Genomic DNA, 23,736 nt, shown 5'->3' on the forward strand with positions numbered 1-23,736 from the left:
ATTTCAGTCATGGAACATGTCTAATTCCATATGAATCCTTACATCACCCTCAATGATTAGAGAGAAGAGAAACTAGAGTTGGAGTCTGTTCAATGCTGAAAATGTCTAAATTGAATTCTAAAATTTAGAGTAAAGGAAAAGGAGGCAGACTTGCCTTACAGAAGGAAGGGCACATTAGAGGAACTCTTGTGGAGGAGGGAGATCTTAGCGAGAAGTGAAATTTAAGATTTGCAAGTTTATACATAGTTAATTTTAGTGATAAAAGTAGACTAAAAATGAGATGATTCAGTGTGTTGTTTGAAATATCCAAGTGAAATTTGAATGGAGACAGCTAATAGGCCCATGGATATCTGGGTTTCATGTAAAGGACTAGCCTAAAAGTGTACAATTCATTGATTTTGTGTGAATAATTTTGTAGCCATGACCAAAAAAGTGAAAAGGGTTATTTTAAGCAGTATTTGCCCTGGGTGTGGTGACGTACAGCAATAATCCCAGCATTCTACGAGGCTGGACAGGATTGCAAGCCCAATTTAGGCAATTAGTAACTCAGCCCAGACCCTGTCTCAAAATATAAAAGGTTGGGGATTTGGCTCAGTGCAAAGGGCTTAGGTTCAATTCTCAGTACCACTGATGAATGAGTGAATGAGACATGGCAGCACACAATTGTGGTCCCAGCACTTGAAGTTCAAGACCAGCTTAAGCTACACAGTAATGGTGTCTGAAAAAGGGGAAGGTGGTGCATCAGATTGGCGGAAACTAACGAAAGCTTAACTAAGGTAAGATGCTTAGAATTTATAGGGAAACAATTATGTGCATTAGATTAAGGGATTTTTGTTTGTTTTCTTGGAGTTTACAACTTCTGAGATGGCAAAGAATTAAAAGAATGTGATAGGCATATGATCTGTTAATTGATTTGTATCTTTTAGAGACCCCATCCTTCAGCTGAATCAAAGTCGCCAACACCAAAGTTTGACTTACTAGCTTCAAATTTTCCTCCTCTACCTGGGAGTTCATCAAGAATGCCAGGGGAACTCCTTTTGGAGAATAGAATGTCTGATGTCATTAAAGGTGTCTGCAAAGAAAAGGTGAGCACCAAAGCATGCAACATAGTTCTTTCACCAAATGATACTATATCTTATTTATATTTTATTTTTATCTCTTTACTTTCAATTTTAGGTGTTATTCATTAACTTCAGGTTTTATAATTGAGATCTTCCAGCTATCCCAGGGATTTAACCCAAGGATGCCATACCTCTGAGCTCCATTCTCCAGCCCTTTTTAATTTTGAAGTATTATTTCACAAAGTTGACCAGACTGCACTCAAAATTAAGATCTTTCTGTTCAGCTTCCCATGTAGCTACAGTGATGGTCATGTGTCACCACAGCCAGCATAAAGCTCTATTAAAGAACCACACATTAAAATTGTCCCATTCGGAGGCTGGGGATTTAGCTCATCAGCATAAGCGCCTGCCTTGCAAGCAGGCAGTTGTGAGTTTGAAGTCCCATTCACTGAGTGTATTGTGCATTCTCAAACCTAAGATATCATCAATTTTTTCCTTTTTTTGGGGGGGGTGGGGGGGTATGGGGGATCGAACTCATGACCTCGTGATGCCAGGGAAGCACTTACACCACTGAGCTATATACCCAGCCCTGATATCATCAATTTTAAGATATCCCTTATGGTAGTGTCACTAAAGGCATTGCAAGTTAGACTATAACATACCATCATTTGTAACACACTTGGTAATACATATTTTTTAAATAGCTGACACAGAATACTGTGATTGCTTATTTCTTCTTCTTTTTTTTTTTTTTTTTCTTTTTTGAGACAGGGTCTTACTATGTAATTCAGGCTACCCTTGAACTCACAGTCGTCCTCCTGTCTCAGTCTCCCAATTGCTGGAATTACAGGCATGTGCCACCGTGCCTAGTCTCTTCTTCTGTATTCTGAGTTACCTTAACATGGCTGTGTTCCTTGGACTTCCCCTAACCATCATCTTGGGAACTTTTTTTAGTCTCCTGTATTGGAGCTTGTTTTCTTCTTGTTTTAGTTTTACTCTCGAGTATTACAGTGTTTGTTTCTTCTTCTTTTTTTTTTTAATCTTTTTATAGGTACCGGGGATTGAACTCACGACCACCTGTTTGCAAGGCAGGTGCTTATGCCGCAGAGCTAAATCCCCAGCCCCTACAGTGTTTGTTTCTTCCAGAGTATCCTGAATAAGTGGTTGTGAGGCCTAAATTTCTTCTCTGATCTTGAATTCTGGAAATTTATTTATTGTCTCACCATCTGTAGTTTGTCTCCATGCTTACTTCTCTTTTAGAAATAATTTCTCTGGGCTGGACATGTGTTGCAGTAGTAGTGCATTTACCTAGCAGGTGCAAATTCATGGATTTTGTTTTTGTTTTTTTAAGGATCTGCCAGGTTGTTTTCTAAAGCAGCTATGTAGGCTGGGCATGGTGATGCACACCAGTTAATCCACCATTCTAAAGGTTGAGACAGGAGAATTGCCACAAGTTCAGGGCCAGCCTGAGCTACATAGCAAGACCCTGTCTTAAAAAACCAAAACAAGGGGCAGGGATTTAGCTCAGCACCAAGTGCCTGCCTTGCAAGCACATTGTTGTGAGTTCGATTCCCATTACCCAAAAAAAAAAAAACCCCAAAACATACATAGAGCAAATTTCCAATATTCTCATATCACCTCTTATAAAGATCTGTCTCATTTATTGCAGTCACTCTAGGAAGTTTAAAGTGATTTTTCACTATGGTTTTAATTTACCTTTCCTTAATAGATAATTGAGCATCTTTTCATGTATTTATTGATTATGTGTGTATCTTTTAGGAATAAAGCTTAAAAGTAATTTTGAATTATTTTTTACTTTAAGGAGAATGAAGATTTGAGAGCTAATGGCCCAGTACCTGAAGAAGATGCACAGGTAGACTGTACTTCAGCCCAGCAACTCAGTATGAGTACCAGTCCTCCATGTGCAGCTGAACTTCCTGCATTAAGGTACAAGTTTTAGCGCCCAGAATATAGCTCAGCAGCAAAATTGCTAGGGTTCTGAGATCAATTCCTAGTAACAAAGTAAAAAATGATACATGTTCCAGTATAAAAGATGACATTATGTTACTTCCTTTGCAGTAGCTTAACTGTTCTTGTGTACTGTACTAATTCTAATGCCAGGCTCTTTTTTTTCCTTAGCACAACTCAGCAAGAAAAGGATACAACAGATGATTCAGCTGTTCAGAAGGATATTCTTATTCAGATGACTACACCAGTCTCTTCCCCAAGTATTACAAAGCCATCAAGAGCAAATACAGCTTTACAGTGTAATAGTAACATAAATGTACCTACAGCTGTGCCCCTACAGGTAACTCAAAAGTTTACTATGTGAGGGGGCTAGAGGTTTAGCTCAGCCGCATAAGCGCCTGCCTGCAAGCAGGCAGTCGTGAGTTCGATCCCCCTTATCGATAAAAAGGGAAAAGTCAAAAAAAAAGTTTACTGTGTGAAAAAAATACATATTAGATTGGAGATGTAAAAAATTTTTTTCACATAGTACTTTGTTGGCACAAGAGTTATTTGGAATTAGTTCAATTAGAACTGCTTGCATTAGAAAAAAAGCTGAAGCAAGTTAAGGTCACTGAAGAAATGGGAAATTTACGTGAAAGAGTGAAGAATTTACTCTTCGGCTCTTTTGATTGTTTTTTTGTGATCATATCGTAGTAAGGCGAGCTTATTCAGATTGTGGTGAATTTACCATTTTTAAGATAATGGAAATGTACTTCAGCTCTCCTAATAATTTTGTATTACTGTTTTGCATATTACACTTTACAAATCATTGGAAACCACAGAGGCTACTGTTGGTTGTATTTGCTACCTTCCCAAAATCACACACATACACACACCCCTTTTAAAATTTTTAGTGAGATATCATCTCAGATGCTGATAGCCAGGCTGGACTCAAACATGCTATCTTCCTGCCTCAGCTATTTACTAGCCTGAGATTTAATCTGGTCTACTTTATTAGGCATTTATGAAACTTTTGTCACTAAACGTTTTTCTTATCCCTTCAGGAACCCCGAAAGTTAAGTTATGCTGAAGTATGCCAGAAACCCCCTAAAGAGCCATCTCCAGTTCTTGTGCAGCCACTACAGGAACTTCGATCCAACACAGTATCTCCCACCAAGAACCAAGAGAATGGAGCTCCTGAGAAGTCCATTGAGAAACCACAGGAAAAGCCAGAAGCAAGGGCTAGTAAGGATTATTCTGGCTTCCGAGGCAGTACCATTCCCAGGGGAGCTGCTGGGAAAATCAGGGAACAGAGACGCCAGTTCAGCCATAGGGCTCTACCTCAGGGAGTGACTCGACGTAACGGCAAAGAACAATACGTGCCACCCAGATCACCAAAGTAAAAACAAAACAAACAAACAAAAAAACTACTCAAAAACTTTCTCTCTTCCCATTAAACTTGAGCCAAGGCTGTTTGAACTGCTTTGGAAGGGGGAGGGAGTAGCCAGGAAGGATATGAAAAATGTATCCTTAAATCAGTATGAATTTTGGAGTTATGAGCAATAGGGTCCCAAAATTCATCTCTAAAGTGATTTTTAAATGCTGGAGGATTCTAATCAGTATAAATATACATATATAAATATATATATATATATACACATAAAAATATAATTTTTCTATTTTTGTTTTGGATTTTAATTTGCAGAGATTTTCTGCCTGGAATCAATTTTGAGGGTTCAGATTTAACTTGGGGGAGAACCATACATCCTTCAGTATAGGAGGTGAGGGAACGAGAGAAAATATTTTTTGAAGAAGCATTTCTGTAAAAATTAGAAATTACTTTTTTTAATCTATTTAAAGTTTGGCTTCGAGAATGCCATTTCCAACTACATGGCCTTGTGTCACCAAGCAGATGGGTGACTGCGGTGTCCGTTGTGGGTTGGAGCGCGTGGGAGAGTGATTTCAGCCAAATCTGTTGTGAGAGTAAATGATTTGAAAACTGAATGTAATACTTGAGTAGGTTTTAGTTTGAAATTTCATTTGTCCTTCTGACTTTACTAATATTTCATTCAACAGGCTGTTAAAGCACTGATTATACTTGGAGATGTGACTACCAATCAGTTTGATACTCAAGGAAAGACTAAAGTTACTCAGAATAAATTTAAATTCACGTCCCCCCTCTTAAAATGGAAAAAATTTTATTTCATTTGTCATTCTATTCCTTGATTAGAAATTGATTGCCCATTCCCAGAAGCAAAATCACCAATCACCTTTGGATTATACATTTCTGACTGCTTTGACCAGTCTAATCAAATCATAGCTGTTGTAAATTTCAGAATTGAATGAAGTATTTTATCCTTCTGTTGTCATACTTAGAAATAATTGAAGAGAAAATTTTTAAAGGATTAGAGAACTTTTTTCTGTTTACAGTTTATTGCCTTCAGTTCCTTGTCAAAAAAAAAAAGTTTGTAATTCACCGAATCTGAAAAAGCAAAAAGTTGTGAGATAAGATGATTGAAGAAAATTAATGCATAATTTTTCAGTGAATGAAATTGTAGCTGTCATATCAACTAGGCAAGTTTACATGCTGGTATTTAGAAAATGACTAAAATATTAAAAATCATGTTATATCTATTTTAAGTCATACCATGTTCAGAGTTCTGTGTAGGGTGTGGTTATATTTTTTCTTTTAGGGATAGTTTGTAATAGTAAGAACTGTCCCTTATGTTAGTGACTTACATATGTACAAATTGAAACTGTAAATTGTGAACACTGGAAAGCACCATTGTGACATAGAATATAAACATCTTAGTAATATATTAAAACGAATGTAAAAGGAGGTTAAAATTACATTACTGTGAAATTCATCTTCCAATTCTAGTTTCAGCTTTGGAGATTTCTATTAGTGGGTAACTGTTAAAAGCTTTGAAAACACTGCACATTTCTGTTCAAGCCAGAATTGTTATTTATAACTTATTCAGCTTGGCAATTGCTTATGGTTTAGTGGATTGATAACATGGCGTAATATATTTACATAGTTTGAAAAATCTTCATTTCTACACACTATTTTTAAAAATCGTCTACTAGATGAAACAATAAAACTACCTGTGCTAAATTTTTGGAGTGTAGGCCTTTAAAAAACAATAATAATTGGCTACATCTATGATAAAAGCAATTTTGGTTTACTTAGATAATACTGCAGTTGGTGGAAATGATAAGCATTTAAAATGTTAACACCCTGTGAATGCATTGGATATAAGAGAATAAACTTTTTGTAAAAATCACTCGTAAAGATTATAAACTTAATTATTGCATTTGAAATGAAATTTTTTTTTCTGCAGTGTATCACAGGTTAGGCTCAACTTTCTTGTATGCTTGTGTGATTTATTGTTAGCCCACCAAGTTCTAAATTTCTAAAGATTCTGTTTTGTGTTTTGTTTTGTTTGTGGTGCTCGGGATCAAACAGACCCAGAGCCTTACCACATGCTAGCTAGCCAAGGGCTCTACCAGTGAACTATATATACCCCTGGTCCTAAAGATTATAACTAAAACACAAGAAAGGAGTTTCTTTGTGAAGGAAGTAAATATATACTTTTTCTCTAGACATTACTGAAAGTAGAAATTTAAAGACATGACCAGTTTTTAGTTTGTTCAAAATTTTAGTATTTTTAATATAACTTGCCTCATTATATGTTTTAGTTCCCATATGATGGGATGATATATAGGGAAGAGAGTGTGTGTGTGTGTGTGTGTGTGTGTGTGTGTAAAATATATATATTTACAATCTGCATTTAGTGTTTATTTTATTATAGCAGATTTAAGGTTTGTATCCAAAAGATGCCTGTGAGTTACGTGAAATTACTGACTTTTCCAGCATTACTGTCACAGGGTTAGTGTTCATTTTAGTTCAACTATTTATTGATTCTTTAGATGGTGGAATTTAAATGTCAGATTTTTCTCTTCACACTTACTACTCAACATTTTCTTGGGCTCTTGAAGCCTAAAAGTAGATAGAAATGATACTGATTATATGGTACGGTGACCTGCCATAGTTATTACTGCATGAAAAGTCACATTGTCTCATCACCTTGCACTTCAAAGAGAAGATACATAGAAGAAGGCATTGTAAAACCTGTCCCCACTTCTTTAAGGTTTTCACAATATCTAGAATCTGTCTGTAATCTAATAATCTTAGTTTTGCCAAATATAGCCATTTAAATTCTTTTTCAACTGGATTTTGAAGGAAGATAAGATCTTTCAGTGAAATGGGTTTGTCATCATTTATGCTTAATTTGCAGGTGATCAAATGACATGCAGAATCCTAATTTATTTTTGGTAAATAAGGCTAGTTTGGATATGTTTGACATTCCTTTTTCTTTTAAAATAACAAGATTTGCTTTAAAAAGGCTTAGTGATAGAATGTTGGCATCTTCACTAGTGTAAAGGAGAACAAGAATAATACTGTTAAAACAGAAAATAGTATTTAAAAATTACTGAACATTTTACTATCGTTAGTTATGGCCTTAATAATTAGTCTCTTGGCTTATATGTCCACTGGTTTTACCTTGAAACTACAACACTGGGGTTGTCTCTGATATTCGTGTTGGCAATATACATCAATCATATTTTTTAAAGTACCAGGTTGTTTTTAATAGAAAACATAAAACTCGAATGAGAGTAGTGTATTCCTTCTGAGGGATTTTTTATAAATTCTTAAATATAATACATGATGGGAGATTTTCTAATTTTTATATATCCTTAGCAATTTGATGGCCATTAATTTAACTTTTTGGTATATGCTAATATAGCTGGTCTGAGCTTTCAAGAAGACACATTTCCATTTTATTAGCTAAATGACATTTTAAAGAAGTGAGTTTTTTAAGTTGAGAATAAATTCTCCTTGGAAATTCACCTGATAACTTCAGGTGAAATTTTTATGAATCTTTAATTTAGATAGTTCCTAAAAGTACAACTTAGACAATTACTAGCAGCATATTTTATTTTCAGTTTTGCGATAGGACATTCATTAGTATATGGAAAAAATATCACCATCAGTTTTGGTTGTTTTTTTTTTTTTTTAATCTGAATCAAGTGTCTCAAGTGACACCTCTCAAATGTTGGGGTGTGGTGGATCAGAATCAGTTATTTGATTTCTATTTTATCCATTGCTTAGGTTTGTTTCTGTTTCAAAACTGTTCCCCACCCTGCCAATGGTATGACATATGCTCATGCATAAGATGTTAAAATGGGTACATCCTTGTATTTGTATGTTTCCAACATTGCCAAGGTGCTATGGGAAATTAACAAAATTAGAAAAAAATAAAATTATTAAAAAGCAGGACTGGTTTCCTTTTCTCCAAGATGTTGTACATCTAATGACTACTCATATTTACTTTTCAGTAATTTCATATATTACTGACTCTTTAGTTCTATCATCATTTTGGTTTCAGATGGGGTTTTTTATTGTTGTTTTGTTTTGGGGGGGAGATATTTGTGGAATAAGAACAGAGAAATACAAGAATCAGCTTTATGATTCTGAGGTTTTCTTACCGTTGTTGGAGGGAAAACAAATCAGGTTAATACGCAAATTAAAGATTTTTGTCTCCATAAGGGCAGATTATGGCCTGACTTGAGTATTTGAATATTAATACTTAGCTAAAGGGGTTTTAGAGCTTTGGGGTGGGAGGAACAGTACTGGGGATCAAACCCAAGGTCTTGCACCTGTGAGGCAAGTGCTTGACCCTGAGTTAAATTAAGCCCAAAGTTTTAGAGCACCTTAATGAATAAGTTCAAACTGCACAGCTTAAAGAGAATTTTAGTCCTTTTTTTTTTTTTTTTTCTTCCTTTTTAGCAGCTGTATTGATTGATTGTTGAGACAGTCTTGCTATGCTGTTTAGGCTGGCCTTGAATTCCCTTTGTGTAGCCCAGGCTGGCCTCAGCGATTCACAGTAATCCTCCTGCCTCAGCCTCCCAAGCGCTGATTCCAGGCATGTACTACATCATGGCCTTAATAGCTGTAAATTAATGTGACATCTCAACTTTGATACACTGCATTGCTGGGTAGATGTGGTGGTGCAGCACTGGAAAAGCTGAGGCAAGAGGATTGCTGCAAGTTTGAGCCCAGTGTTGGCAATGTAGTGAGTATGGACTACTGGAAATTACATGGCAAGACCTTGTCTCAAAAAAGAAACAAACTTTAAAAAATAGGAAGATACAGTGTTTCATGGATAGTATACCAATTTATTTTGATTGTCAAAAGTTTTTCATGGTAAAAATCTGTGTCTTTTAAATGTGGCCAGATTGCAAATTAAAGTGTAATTCTTAGGGCTATTCAGTGTTCTCTGAGGTGACTGTGCAGCTTAGAGATAGTGCTTGCCTAGAGGGTACAAGATACTGGGTTCAATGACCTGTATGTCTACTCCCCACCCCACTACATTTAGTGTTCTTTTAAAAAAAAAAAAGCAAAAACAAGTATTTAGTATTCTGAGTTGTGATATGATTATACACAACATTTAATGTGAGCATTTATTTCAATGACGGGTCATTCAGTAGTAGTCTTTAACCTGTCACTTTGCTAATAGGTGCTTGTTTCAATGAAGGTCACTAATACCAGCCTTAAAAGGGGCTTAAATGGCAAGAAACCTATAGAAACCTTTGTGTCATTGTTTATTTGGCCAAGAAAAGTTACTTAATTTAAATTTGTCATATCAGTAACTAGTATAATTACATATGTTTGTGAATTAACAGCCAAATTGGTAATCGGATCTACCTAGGCTCCATTGTATTTAAAACCAGTGGGCTCAGGGGTGGGGTTAGGGTTAGGTGTGAGGTTGTGAGCTTGATCCTCAGTACCAACAAAATGAACTCAACAAGAGATTCATCTCAGATGTCTGGTATTTAACTGCACCCTTGTTAGCACTAATCTAACTGTCATGGCTCCAAGTTTCAGTTCTGTATCTGGAGATCATTATGAAAAGTTCAACAAAGCCTAGTGTGGTGGCGCCTCCTATAGTCCCATTACTTGGGAGGCTGAGGCAGCAGGATCATAGCAAGTTTGAGACTAGCGTGAGCTACGAAGTTAAGTAGAAGGCCAGCCTGAACTGCGTAGTGAGACCTTGTCTCAAAATGACAAAAAGAGAAGTTTAACAGTAAATTATCAAAGAATTGTGAGGTATCTTAAATTTTAAAACTACCAAAATAACCTTTTTTTTAAGATAGGGTCACACTGCATAGCCCAGGCTGACCTTGACCTGGGCAGCATCCTCCCTCAGCCTCTTAAATGCTGGGATTGCAAAAATGTACCACCATGCTCAGCCCAAGAGGGTCTTTAGTTTTTATGCAAGTGCAAAGAAATGGATTGTTCATTTTCTATACTGTTGGCCAAGGAAGGACTTCCAGTTTCTTCTGATCTTGTAAGGAGCAAGTTATTTAATTTTTTTCTTCCTCCCAGTACTGGGGATTGAGTTCAAGGTCTTTGCAAGGAGCTACATCTGTAATCCTTTTATTTTACATTTTTGAGATAGGGTCTTGCTACATAGTACAGGCTATCCTTAAACTCAGCATCTTTCTACTTCAACTTCACAGAGTGCTGGGATTACAGAGGTATGCCACCATACCTAACTGAGATGTGCTTTCCTGTGTTCATTGTGTACCTATTTTGTTAAATTTAGTGAGTTATATAGTAGGACTGTGGCCCTCTACCTTTGCATAATGCACATTGTTACGTATCTTTACACACTATTTTGTTTGGTGCTGACTGGTGATGAAAACAGCCTGGGACGGGGCTGGGGATTTAGCTGAGCAGCATAAGTGCCTACCTTGCAAGCAGGCAGTCATGAGTTCGATCCCTGGTACTGACAAAAAGGAAAAAGACGAAAAAAAACCAGCCTGGCATATGCTAGACAAACTTTCTGTTAGCTAAATCCCACAGCCCAACACACATTTTTGGTTTTTCCAGTCTCACTATGTATTTCAGCCAGGCCTTGAACTTGTGAAGTCAAGGCTGGTTTTGCACTTGAGATTCTCCTGCCTCAGCCTTCTGAGTGGTTGGGTTACAGGTATGTAGCACCACACCTGAATGCACTTAGCATTTTGAATGTTAAACATCTTTCTTTGCTAAGTGAGGTGGCACATGCCTATAATCCCAACACTCCAGAGGCTGAGGCAGGAGAATCACCACAAGTTCAAGGCCTGCCTGAACTGCATAGACCCTGCTCAAGGGAAAAAGGAAAAAGAAAGTCAGTTAATTAGGTCGGGAAAGTCCCTGCACCTACAGGATAGAACATGTTACCTTACAAGACAAGGCCAAAGAAGTAAAAGCCAGGCTCCTGGGAGAAGTGTTCATCATGGTGAACATCTGAGAGTCCTGTTAGATTATGCTCAACAATGATATGGCTGAGACAAAGTGGAAGATTTGAGTAATGAGCACAATCAATACCTTGGTGAATTAGATGGAGAGCAAGGCATTTGAGCATGGTACTGTGTCCTTGTCCTAGCTACTCAACAGGCTAAGGTAGGAAGAGTCTTTGGGCCCCAGGAATTGAAGACCTACTTGGAAAACAGCAGACACATCACCCAGAGATGTTGTTACAGGAGGAAAGGGAGGCATAAAGGCTGGCTGAATTAATTCATGGCCTACAGAGTAGATGACTATTTGGACTATTTACCATAATCATATTCATTACAAAGAACCATTTTGGAGCTGGGCATAGTGATGCACTGCTATAATTCCAGCATTCAGGAGGCTGAGGCAGGAGGACTGTTAACAAGTTCAAGACCAACCTGGGCTACGAAATGAGCCCAAGGCCAGCCTAAACTGCATAGCAAGACTGTCATGAAAACAAAAAAAATTTTTTTTGCACGAAGAGATTTTGATTGAAATTTTGAAATGATTATTTCTACAAGATTCTCTGCCTCCTCTGGTACTGGAGATTGATCCAAGGGCATTCCACAGAGCTAAATCCATCCCTGATACTGGTGTTTTGAGATGATTGCTCATGAAGATGCCTCATGAGAGTTGTGATCCTGCTGCCTTACTCTTCCTCATTACTAGGATTACAGGCTTGCAATATTGTACCCAACTCCTGCTTGATTCATTTTTTTTCCATTTTTATTATGTGATTTTTTAAAAATTTTATTTGAGAAAAAAGAAAACAAAAAGGGTACAAGTTATACAGAATTTCAAAAAAACAGGAAATCACTAGTTAATTACATATTGTCATCTTAGAAATAGTTGTTCAAGTTACAAAATTAAAGCATATAGAGGGGACTTTCAAACAGTGAGACTGCAAACTTTTGTTCAATGATACAACAAAACTCAGTAATATGGTTATCTATCTTATACACTTAAATATATATGCAGTTATATCTTTTAGAGAACTTTCTTTTCCTTTCTTTTGTACAATGACAATTACACATTTTGGGTTTTATTACTCCCACAGTTCTTATTACTTTTTTTTTTCTTTTTTTTTCTTTTTCTTTTTTCTTTTTTTTTTTTTTTTTGAAGAAAGTAAAACCAAATGTGACATACCAGGACAGAGTCAGTCAAATCAAAATGATGGACATAATACATAATGTAAAAACAAAATACAAGGTGATCAACAATGGTTACCATAATACCTCTTGTTATCTTAAAAAGAATTGCCTATATCATCAGTTATAATAAAATTGAACAAAACAGTAAAGGATAAGACCAATAAAACCAAAACATTGGAGACATTAGAGGACTTCAAAAGAAGATAATAGTCAACCAGAATGGGCATCACAATGAATCTTACTGTCTTCATAGTTGTTGCCTATTTCAAACTTGGTACTATCAAGCATAACAGAATAGAGGAAACTCAGTCAAAACAAGATGGTGAGAGCAATACAGAGTTTCAAATCAAGTTAATAGGAAATCAAATGGGTTACTATAATATATCCTGCTATTTTTTATTTATTTTTCCCTTAATTCAAAGGATAAAAATGAAAAAGTAGATAATGAGATTGAGATAAAAGAAAAAAAAGAGGGCATAACAACAAAACAGCGCAGGTCAAAACATAGCCATTTAAGCAAAATAGTGTTTCACCACAAGATAATCTCGACATAATAGTAGTTACCATAGTGTCTCTTCCCTTAAAATCTTTGGGTATAACTTCGTATACTGTAGCATCAAACATATCAAGACAATGTAAAACCGTTCAAGAGAATGACAGTATTACAGGGTATTTAGAATCAACTAACAGAAAATGAACAATGGTTTCTGTATAATCTTGTCTATAAAAGTTTTTGTTTATATTATCACATATAATAAAATCCAATAAGATACAACATGTTAAAACCAATGGAAACAGAAGAACAAAAGCTTGATGGGACTTCAAAACAAGAGAATATTAAATCAGCATTACCTATTATGATGTCTTGTTTTCTCCAAAATGGCTGTTCCTACCATCCAGCCTTCTCGCCTCATTTCTGTTGACCTCTTTTTCTGTCATTAGTTGTCAGTTTGTCCTCTTCATTTCGCTTTCTGCTCCATTCATTGTGGCCACTCTGCCACTATTTCTGGAATCTTGGTATTTTTCATTTTTAGAATATCCTGCAGTAATCTCTGTAGAGTTGAATTGGTGGTTGCAAATTCCCCTAGTTCCTCTGTATCCTGGAAGCACCTTGTTTTTCCATCAATTTCTAGGGACAGTTGTGCAGGATATATCAATCTTGGCTGCAGGTTATTATCTTTCAAAGCTTGAATTATTTCCCCCCACGCTCTTCATGATTTGATGGTTTGTGCCGAGAAGTCTGCTGTAATTCTGATGGGTGTTCCCTTGTAAGTGATCTGTTTCTTGTCTCTGATGGCTTTTAATATTCTGTTCTTATATTGGATTTCTGGAATTTTGAGTATTATATTCCTGGGTGTAGCTCTGTTTGGGTTGTAGGTGGCTGGGGTCCTGTATGCCTCATACATCTGAGTATCTTTACCTTTTGCTAAATTAGGGAAATTCTTTTGGATTAACTCTGTGAATACCTTTGTAGTTCATTTGTTTGAGTCCCTACTTCTTCTTTTATGTTCTTAATTCTTAAGTTATAGATCCTCTTATCATCTTCTAGCCTTTGTATTATTGCTGTTTGTTTTCCTGTTATTTTTAAGAAGTTTTTCATTTCATGCTCCCACATTACAAATCTGTCCTCCAGTTCAGATAATCTATCCTTAGTTTCTTTCAAGCTGTTATGCCAGCTTTCAATAGAGTTTTTAGTTTCCTGGTAATCTCTTTGAACCTGCTTTACGTATTCTGTTTTCTCTATTTTCTCCATCAAACAATTCTCCCCTTCTTTTCTGTTCTTCCATTCCACCATCTGTTTTTTCTTGGGCAGTGCTTAGCATTTCTCTAACTATTCTACTTATTTCTTGCTTTATTTCATTAAATACTTCACTTTTGAACTCATCTATGAGGCTCTGGAGATATTGCTTTATGTCTATTGGTGCCGTGTCTGATATTGCATGTTTTCTGTCTTCATTCTCTTTTGCATTTACCTTTCCTGGATCAGTGTTCTCAGGATTGGGGACTGAGGACCCTTTCTTGTTGCTCCCTTTTCCCATACTTTTTGTTCCTTCCATACAAGGGTATGTAGGAGGCCCAGTTTTTTTGTTTTTTTTTTTTTTTTTTTTTCTCTCTGTCTGTTACAGTTTGTTTGAATCCCCCGGCCAGGTGTTCCCGCCCACTGCAGTGTACTAGGGAGACACAGACCTGGGCAGCCTCTGCTGGGCCCGCCCCTCCAGGTCAACCTACTGAATGCTTCACTTCTGGGTGCACCGCCAGGCTCAGGGACCTGATTTGGGCTAGCCTACTGGATCTTAGTCCGTGGTGTCACCAGGCCAAGCGCTCCCCACCACTCCCACTTGAGAGGGGAATATGCGACTAAAGTCACTGCAGGGTCCTGTTCCGGCTAGTCTGCTCATTCCCAGAATGTCCTCTGTTGGAGCCTCCTAGTCTATGAAAGGGTCCCCATTTCTCTTACCACAGGTCGATGCAGGACTCTCTGCCAGTCCCACTCTCAACGCCGTTTAGTTCGCTGATTCCTGCTCTCAGAGCTTTTGCGCATCTCTCTCCCTGCCGTGTGGATTGGAACCCAGTAGGGGCAGCAGGAAATTTAAATCGCGGCTTCCAATGGCATGGGCTTCAGCTTCCACACTGAGATTTTATCTGTTCCTGTTATAGCATCAGGATTGCATTTCCAGTTGGTTTTTCTCAGCTTAGTTTGTTCCTGGGTAGGGAGGGTACATCTCCCCTCACGTAGGCCTCCTCACACGGCACCGCTCCTGGATTCTAAACTAGTAATCTCAAGAGAGCCTCCTTGGCTGCTGTTATTTGTCTGCCATGTTCTCCCAGAAGTCTATTATGTGATCTTGATTCATTTTTAAAATCTTAACTCTGGGGGCTGGAGATTTAGCTCAGCAGAATGAGCGCCTGCTTTGTAAGCAGGCAGTCGTGAGTTCGATCCCTGGTACCGATAAAAATGAAAAAGACAAAAAAAAAATCTTAACTCTGACAAGATTGGAAGGGGAGTAAAAACCAGTCCTTTGAGGCTTAGTTGTTTGATTTTTGGTTTGTTTTTGGTTTTTTTCATGGGGATTTTGGTTTTGGTTTTTAGACAGGTCTTATATAGTTTAGGCTGGCTGTGCTAGGTAGTCCAGGGGATAAATCTTGCCTCAGCCTCCCAAGTGTTGCAATTACTGGCATGTGCCAATTGGCCTGACCTTTCTGTATTTACTGATTTGTTTAATGTTTTTCATTTTGATGCAGAACCTTGCTAAGTTGCCTAGACTATGTTCCTCCAGCCTCAGCTTCCCATAGTGCTGGGCTTACATGTGTGCACCTCAATGCCCAGCAAAAATTTGGCTTATATTTGCCAGCTGTACCTTGATTTCATTGTTGCATTCTTAATCTCAATCATTTTCTTTTCCATCTGGGTAGTATCTGATTTCATTCAAGACTTACAATGTGATTTGACTTCGTCAGTATTACCAGGCACTGGATAAGAATAGAAACATTAAAATCATTATATATGTATGTGTGTGTGTGAATATATATGTGTGTGTGTGTGTGTATTTATACTCATTCATTCATTTAGTTTTTTGAGACAAGGTCTCATTGTATAACTAACCCTGATGCCTCCACCATGAAATCCTCCTGCCTCAGCCTCCTGAGTGCTGAGATTACAGGTGTGTGCCACCATGCCCAGCTTGCCTTTTTATTGTTTTACAAATATTTTCTTTACCAACTTGCCATTTTTCTGTAAATTCTTAAAAGAAGTCATGTAATGTACCCACTAATACAGTTTGAAGTTTGCAGAAAGTCTTATCAAAACTTTCCCCACTTTGTTGAATGAATAAAGCTTACCACAGTTACAGCCAACTCTAAATCTTGGGTGTAGTCAAGCTGTTTGTTTCCTCATACATAATATTAAGTAATAGCAAATACTTAGAAACTCTCCAGATGTAGACTTAAAGTTGCTTAAAGTGTTACGTACTGTTTTTCACCATCATTCAAACTTTGAGAAGATACCCACATGCTGATTTTCCATGACCTTAATAGTGTATTTACAACCACTTGTCTTTTAGAGTTTTTGTTGTTTTTGGTACTGGGGATAGAACTTGATCCAGCACTCACCAGGCAGGCACACTGTTGAGCTAAATCTCTGGCCCCATTTATGCGCAGTTTTATTTCAAATGTCTATGACAAATCAAGGCACTACAGTAGGTGCACAGAATGCTAAAATACAGATCCCTAGGCTTCATCACTAGAGTCGGGCATTAAGATCCAAAATATTGGCTGGTCCAATGGCAGTGGGTTATCAGAACTTATTAACATTAGTGTCACTAAAGTTGGTATACCCCCCCCCCACTGCTAAATTTGACTGACTTAAAAAAAAAAAAGATCCAAAATATTGCCATGAGAAGAACTGAATGCTGCTGTAGAATTAGGAATACACAGGTAAGAACGGCCCTCCTGGAGGGGAAGGAAGGTTCACTGTGTAGTCTGCCTTGACCACTTTATGTTGGTGACAGATGGCCCCTGCCAGCTGAGACAAGTGAGTCAAGGCAGAATGGAAAGCTGAGCACAATAGTTTGGATGGGTAGAGCATAGGTCTCAATAAGGTATTAACGAAATCTGAAAAGTTACGAGTAGTCAAGTCATGATGCTAAGAAAAGGAGTTTTCATTTGATTCAGTAGCGGATGCAGCACAACAAGAAGTTTAGGCACAGGACGAATGTGTGTATGAAATTGGATATGCTGCAAGCAGTGTCCCAAATTAGTTTGTCTAACAACAGTTGTATTGTCAACCTAAAATGTACTTTTATTTTTTAAAAATGTTTAAAAATCAAATTAGATTGGAATATAAAAGTACTATTTGAGGGGGTATGTGCGTGTATGTGATGCTGGGGATTAAATTCAGGGCCTTGTGCATGCTAAACAAGCACTCTACCACTCCTGACCCTTCTACTGTAATTTCACAGTAACCACAAATGAGGTATTTGGTGGTACACATCAGTAATCTCTGCTACATAGAAAGTTGTGGCCAGAGTGGAATGGGATATATTTCAGTGGTAGGTTGTCTAGCACTCATAGGGCTCTGACTGCCATCCCTAGTACTGCAAATTAACAAATTAACTACAGATTATTTATGGATCCATCTACTAAAATAATAAAAATGTACCAAGGCACTTGGAAAAATAACCTCAAGAAGACACATACCGGACATGAGGGTGATCTGGCTGCGACATCCATCTCCCCACTGATCTCCAAGTGTCCCCTTAGCCCATCACCCCTCCATGTGCGTCATTCCCAAACCTGTGAACTGGGTCAAAGAGGATTCTTTCCTTGGTCAAGGGGTTAACTACGCACCCCTGTGAGCACCTCCACACAAGCTCTCAGGATGGTAGCTACATTCGCCAAATATAGTTGTGCATGCCTGTAGACCTGGCATTCTTACTCTGTTGGCTGAGACAGTAAGACTGCAAGTTCCAGCCCAGCCTGGGCAGTTAAGCATCTTGATTGAGACCCTGTCTTAAAGTTTAACAGTGGGCTGGGCATGCACTCAGTGTAAAGGTCCTGAATTCAATCACCAGTTTAAAAAAAACCTTTTAATTCATCTTTGAGGAAGAAGAGAGGCTGTATATACAGTGTAGGATCTTCTATGTAAAGGTTGTTTTTGTTTTTGGTGGGGATCGAACTTGCAATCTTGTGCTTGCCAGGCAGGCGCTTATGTCACTGAGCTAAATCCTTGGCCCTGTCTTAAAATTTTTGAATCAGAAATGGTGAAAGCTATTTGTTAAATCCAGGTGGTGAGAGAGGTGTCTACGTTTGGATTTTTTTTTCTACATTTGGATATTTTTAAAAATATAAAGAGGACTCATGGTTTCCAGTCCAGCTTACCTTGAAAGTCACAATTTTATACAAATAATTAAAAAACTAAATCAACCAAAAGGTTAGCCAGTCTTAGGTACATAAGAAAATTGAGATCACGGGGAAAAGCACATCCCCAAAGTTGGAGAGACAAGTACAGAAATTCACATCTTGCTGCAGCAGAAATTTCTGCAGAAACCAGGACTGAGGCAGAGAAACCACAACTGCAAGTGATGCACTGCCGAAGCCCCAGAAGCTCCTGAGGGGCTGGGGATTTAGCTCAGCGGCATAAGCGCCTGCCTTGCAAGCAGGCTGTCGTGAGTTTGATCCCTGGTACCGATAAAAACGAAAAAGACAAAAAATAAAAATAAAAAAAAAAAAAAGAAGCTCCTGAGAAAACTCGCGAGAACTTTGTCACAGGGTCTCACTTACATAAGTGCTTCCTGCAGTGCTGGCCATTTCTCACAATCTCCTGGAATTTCCCTCCTTCCAGGGAAGGTAAAAGCCCTTTTCCAAAACATCTGCCTGTTAATGAGATCTACCTTCTGGGGAAAGTAACCAGACCCTCGTGGAAGTGGGGAGAAGAAAATGCAAGTGTGTCCTATCTGCCTTCCATACAAAGGGCAGCGGCCTCGTGCACCTTGGCCTGCTAAAGACAAAAGGAACTGAGCAGCCCTTTTAAGAGAATTTACAGTCCAGAGAATATATTGGAAGACAGACGTTAGTGATGTTTTCTAATTAAGTTTATTGGTACATGTTAGATATACACAGTGATCACATTCATTACAGGGAATTTGTATCTGTACATTATATATCTCCATTCATTTCTTCCCATTCCCCTCCCTTCCCTTCAAACTCTTCTATTTACAAAAGCTTAGTTTCCATTTCTTTTTTTTTCCTTTTGTTCCTTCCTTCCCCTCTCCTCCCTCCCTAGCTCCACTTTCTATTAGAACATTTTCTTCCTATTTCACAATATCTATTAAACATTTTGGTTCTTATTACACTTTGGTTTCTCACACTACAGAAACTGCAGTATTTGCATGTGTGTCCAATTTAATTTACTTAAAAGTGTATTCTAAAAAAAGAGGCAAACAGTGAGACATAGTGACACACGTCTATAATCTCAGTACTTGGAAGGCTGAGGCAAGAGGATTGCCAGGAGTTTGAGGACAGCCTGGCATACATAGTGAGTTCAGGGCCAATCTGGACTATAGAGCAAGACCCTATCTCAAAAAGAAAAAAAAAAAAAAAACTGTTCTCAAGGTGCACCCATTTACCTAGAAATGTCTCAAGTTTATCTTTCTATATGGCTGAGTATATATATATATATATATATATATATATATATATATATATATTCTTTATCCATTTATCAGTTGATGGGCATCTGGGCTATTTCTACAATTTAGCTACTATAAACTCTGCCACTATAGACATAGGTGTACATATATTACTCTCTTATGATGCTTTCCATTCTTTCAGGAAAATACCAAAAAGGAATAGCTGGATCAAATGGGATCTCTAGTCCTATTGTTTTGAGGACTCTCCACATTGACTTCGACAGTGGTTGCACCAATCTACACTCCCACCAACAGTGGCGAAGGGGTCCTTTTTTCTCACAGCCCTTTTCCTCGCAGGTCTTTTTTCCTCACAACAAATGCTGATGTTATTTGTTATTGGTTGATTTCTTGATAATAGCCATTGCTTCTGGAGTGATATGTTGTGTTGTTTTAATTAACATTTCTTGAATAACCAATGATATTGAACTTTTTTTCATATATTTATTTGCTCTTTCATTTAAGAAGCATCTGTTTATCAGGATGCCCTTCTTTGGACTGGATCTTTAAATTTCCTGGTATTTTCAAATTCTTTATATATTCTAATAGTGGTTCTTTGAGGAACAGCTGGAGAAAAAAATTTCCCCACACTGTGAGTTGTCTCTACACTCTTAGTGGTTTGTCTTGCTGTAGAAAATCTTTTCCTATAAGATGAGATCTCAACTGGGGATTTAGATCAGTGGTATAAGCACATGGCTGGTAAGCGCAAGATCACGAGTTCAATCTCTGGTACAAAAAAAAAGAAAAAAAGATGAGATCCCAGTTGTTGATTGCTTGTGATAGTTCCTGTGCAATTGGGGTTTTATTCATAAAGCCTGCTAAGTTACTTTTTACTCATTGCTGAGACAAAATACTTGAAGCACAAAGTTGGGAAAAGAAAGGTTTATTTATTTCTTACAGTTTTTGGAGGTTTTAGTCTATACTCAGCTGGCTCCAAGGGAGGGTGGCATAGCAGAGCCACACTTTATGGCGGCTGTAAACAGCAAGGCAGAAACCAGCAAAAGTGTGAGACACACCTTCTTCCTGCCATTACATCACATTGCTCCACCCCTATGTGGGTGTAGCACTGACACCATCAATCCAAGCACTAGACAATGAACAAATCACAAATGCACAATGCAAATGCATGAGGCCTGGGGGCCACTGACATAAACCACGACATTCCACCCCTGCACCCCAGGACTCATGTACATCTTTTATATAAAAAAATTTAGTCCATCTCCAAGAGTTGCCAAAGTCCTTAGTTTTAGCATTGCTAAAAAGTCTTAGTCCCAAGTCTCCTCCAAGATCTATGGTAAACTTTTAACTGTAACCCCCTGTACAAATGAAACAAAGTTAACCATTTCTGAAATGCAAAGGCACAAGATAAACATTACCATTCCAAAAGTTACAAACAGGGGAATATAAAACATTGGAAACAAAGCAAGTCCAACCTCCAGCAGGACGAACATTAAGTCCTAGAGTTTTATGCTCAGCATCTGAAGCAATCTGGTTGCAAGCTCCAAAAGGCTTGGGTGCACTTTTAGGGATTTTAGTTCCTGCAGATTTTTAAAAAAATCTTCTCTGCTTGCTTTTTGTAACTTTCCTTGGATTATCCACGTTTTTGGCTTTTCTAAACTTCTGGGGTCTCCACTGCACCTTTGGGTTTACCTCTACTTCGTTACAAATTGCCCTCTCAGGGGCACACTGCTTGGCCTCCCAGGCCCCTTACAATCAAGGTGGAAGCCGTCTTACCCTCAGAATTTGTGCATTTTTCTTGTATGTAAAATCAGGACCATATGGTGGTCGCCAAGGTTTGCTGCTACCTGGAGCAGTAGCCAGGCTTTTCTCTCTCTTGGCTGTAGGGGTCAGTTGCCTGGATTGCAGGGCTCTGTTTACTGGATTGTGAGGAAAAGCTTCTCTATGTTGCTGCCATTTTGGAACCTGATGTGGCCTCCATTGCCTTTCTGGAGCATGGTGCTCTGCAGCTTTTTCCTCTGAGCAAATTCTTTTATCCTTTTGTTTCTCCTCAGCAATCAAAGTCTCAACTCTGTCTTTACAATTCACAGCTTTCCTGGAATTTTCCTTCTGGCCAAACTCACAGTATTGCAAATTGTCCTGCTGGGTGGGCTCTTTGCTCTTTGCCCACAAGCCAATTCCAAAGCCTCTGGAAAAACATGGTCAGGTATAGTCACAGCAAAGGACCCCACTCTCTTTACCAAATTCTGTCTTAGTTACTTTTTACTGGTTGCTGAGACAAAATACTTGAAGCACAAAGTTGGGAAAGGAAAGGTTTATTTCCTACAGTTTTTGGAGGTTTTAGTCCATACTCAGCTGGCTCCAAGGCAGGGTAGCATGGCAAAGCCACACTTTATGGCAGCTGTAAACAGCAAGGCAGAACCCGGCAAAAGAGCAAGACATACCTTCTTCCCTGCCATTACATCACATCATGGCTCCACGCCTACGTGGGTGTAGCATTGACACCATCAATCTAAGCACTAGATAATGAACCAATCACAAATGCACAACGCAAATGCATGAGGCCTGGGGGCCACAGACATAAACCATGACATCTGCCTACCTCAACGTCTTTGAGAGTGCTACCTCTTCTAACAGCAAATTTAGTGTTTCTGTTTCTATTTTAATATTTAATATTTGGTCCATTTTGAATTTAATTTAGAACATGGTGAAACTGGCCTGCTGTTGGGGACCATGAGTTCATAATGGCTAATTTTGCATACTTCCCTATGGGATAAAAATGGAGGTTTGGGATGTATGGGTGTCACCCAACTGAGATTTCCTGTTGACTCTTCTTAGCATAAAATCATCCATGCCCTCTTATGTCATCCCAGGGTTATACTCCAGGACAATATGATCATCTACAACCTCTTGAGTAATCCTAGGATTATTCTTGCCCACAGAGTCATAAAACTCAAGTTTTCTGCTGAATTGGAATCAACTTTTTTTTACCTGGTACAGGGGCTGAACTCATGACCTTGCCCTTGCCAGAGTGGCTGAGCCATATCCCTGAAGCTGAACTGGAATCTTTCAACTAGCCCCACCTATCACTGTATACAGCTAATAAGTAATGGCTGTTGAGTGTGAAAGGAGGCCCCGTCAGGAGACATTGACTTCCCAGACATTCCCGTGTTACTTGCCTCTGTTTTTTGTTTTTCTCACCATATCCTTAACACGATTAGGACTCTTCACAGGGTCCCCAATAGCCTGTAGTTCTTTTTTGGTCAGATCCTTCTCTGGTTCTGGTATTGGGATAACGCTTGCTACCAGGAATGAATTTGTGAGTATTGCTTCCCTTTCAGTTTCATTAAAAAGTTTGAGAAGTAATGATATTAGATTTTCTCTAAATTTCTTGTAGAATTCAGCAATGAATCCATCAGGGTCTGGGCTTTTCTTTGTTGGTAGTTTTTTTTGTTTGTTTGTTTTTTGTTTTTGTTTTGTTTTTATCGGTACCAGACCAGCCCAGGTAGATTTTTAATTACATCTTCAATTTCATCAACTGATACTGGCTTATTTACAATTTTATCTCTTTTTTTTTTTTAACTTTTTTTTTTTTTTTGTCTTTTTCCTTTTTATCGGTACCAGGGATCGAACTCACGACTGCCTGCTTGCAAGAAGGCAGGCGCTTATGCCGCTGAGCTAAATCCCCAGCCACAATTTTATCTCTTTTTTTAAAGTCTTATGTGCTTCTAGTATTTTTATGATTCTATTTTATTTGGTGGGGGTGTCTGGGAATCAAACTCAGAACCTTGTGCTTGCCAGGCAGGTACTTGTGCCCCTGAGCTAAATCCCCAGCAATTTCTATCTCTTCTTGATTCATTCAGCTTTGGTAATTTATATGTATCTAGCAATATGTCCATTTCTTCTGTTTTCCAACTTGTTAGAATACAGGTTCTCGGGGCTGGGGATTTAGCTCAGCGACATAAGCGCCTGCCTTGCAAGCAACGCGGTCATGAGTTTGATCCCTGGTACCAAAAAAAAAAAAAAAAAAAAAAAAAACAGAATACAGATTC

The 23,736-nt window shown here is 38.2% G+C and overlaps 1 protein-coding gene across 5 annotated transcripts in view; it reads left to right on the forward strand.

Moving 5' to 3' along the window:
* The window catches only part of Larp4 (La ribonucleoprotein 4), a 58,073-nt gene extending 49,727 nt beyond the window's left edge, over positions 1 to 8,346 (forward strand). For all 5 annotated transcript variants that reach the window (XM_063254735.1, XM_063254733.1, XM_063254734.1 and 2 more), the window contains 4 exons: positions 927 to 1,085; positions 2,884 to 3,008; positions 3,201 to 3,369; positions 4,073 to 8,346. In XM_063254735.1, the coding sequence (XP_063110805.1) occupies positions 927 to 1,085; positions 2,884 to 3,008; positions 3,201 to 3,369; positions 4,073 to 4,411 (792 nt within the window). In that variant the 3' untranslated portion in view covers positions 4,412 to 8,346. The remainder of the gene's footprint in view (positions 1 to 926; positions 1,086 to 2,883; positions 3,009 to 3,200; positions 3,370 to 4,072) is intronic.
* The last annotated feature ends 15,390 nt before the right edge of the window (positions 8,347 to 23,736 follow it).

This window comes from Cavia porcellus, unplaced genomic scaffold (genome assembly GCF_034190915.1).
Source record: "Cavia porcellus strain 051 isolate PalLab524CR breed Dunkin Hartley unplaced genomic scaffold, mCavPor4.1 scaffold_8, whole genome shotgun sequence".
Classification (NCBI taxonomy): Eukaryota; Metazoa; Chordata; class Mammalia; order Rodentia; family Caviidae; genus Cavia; species Cavia porcellus.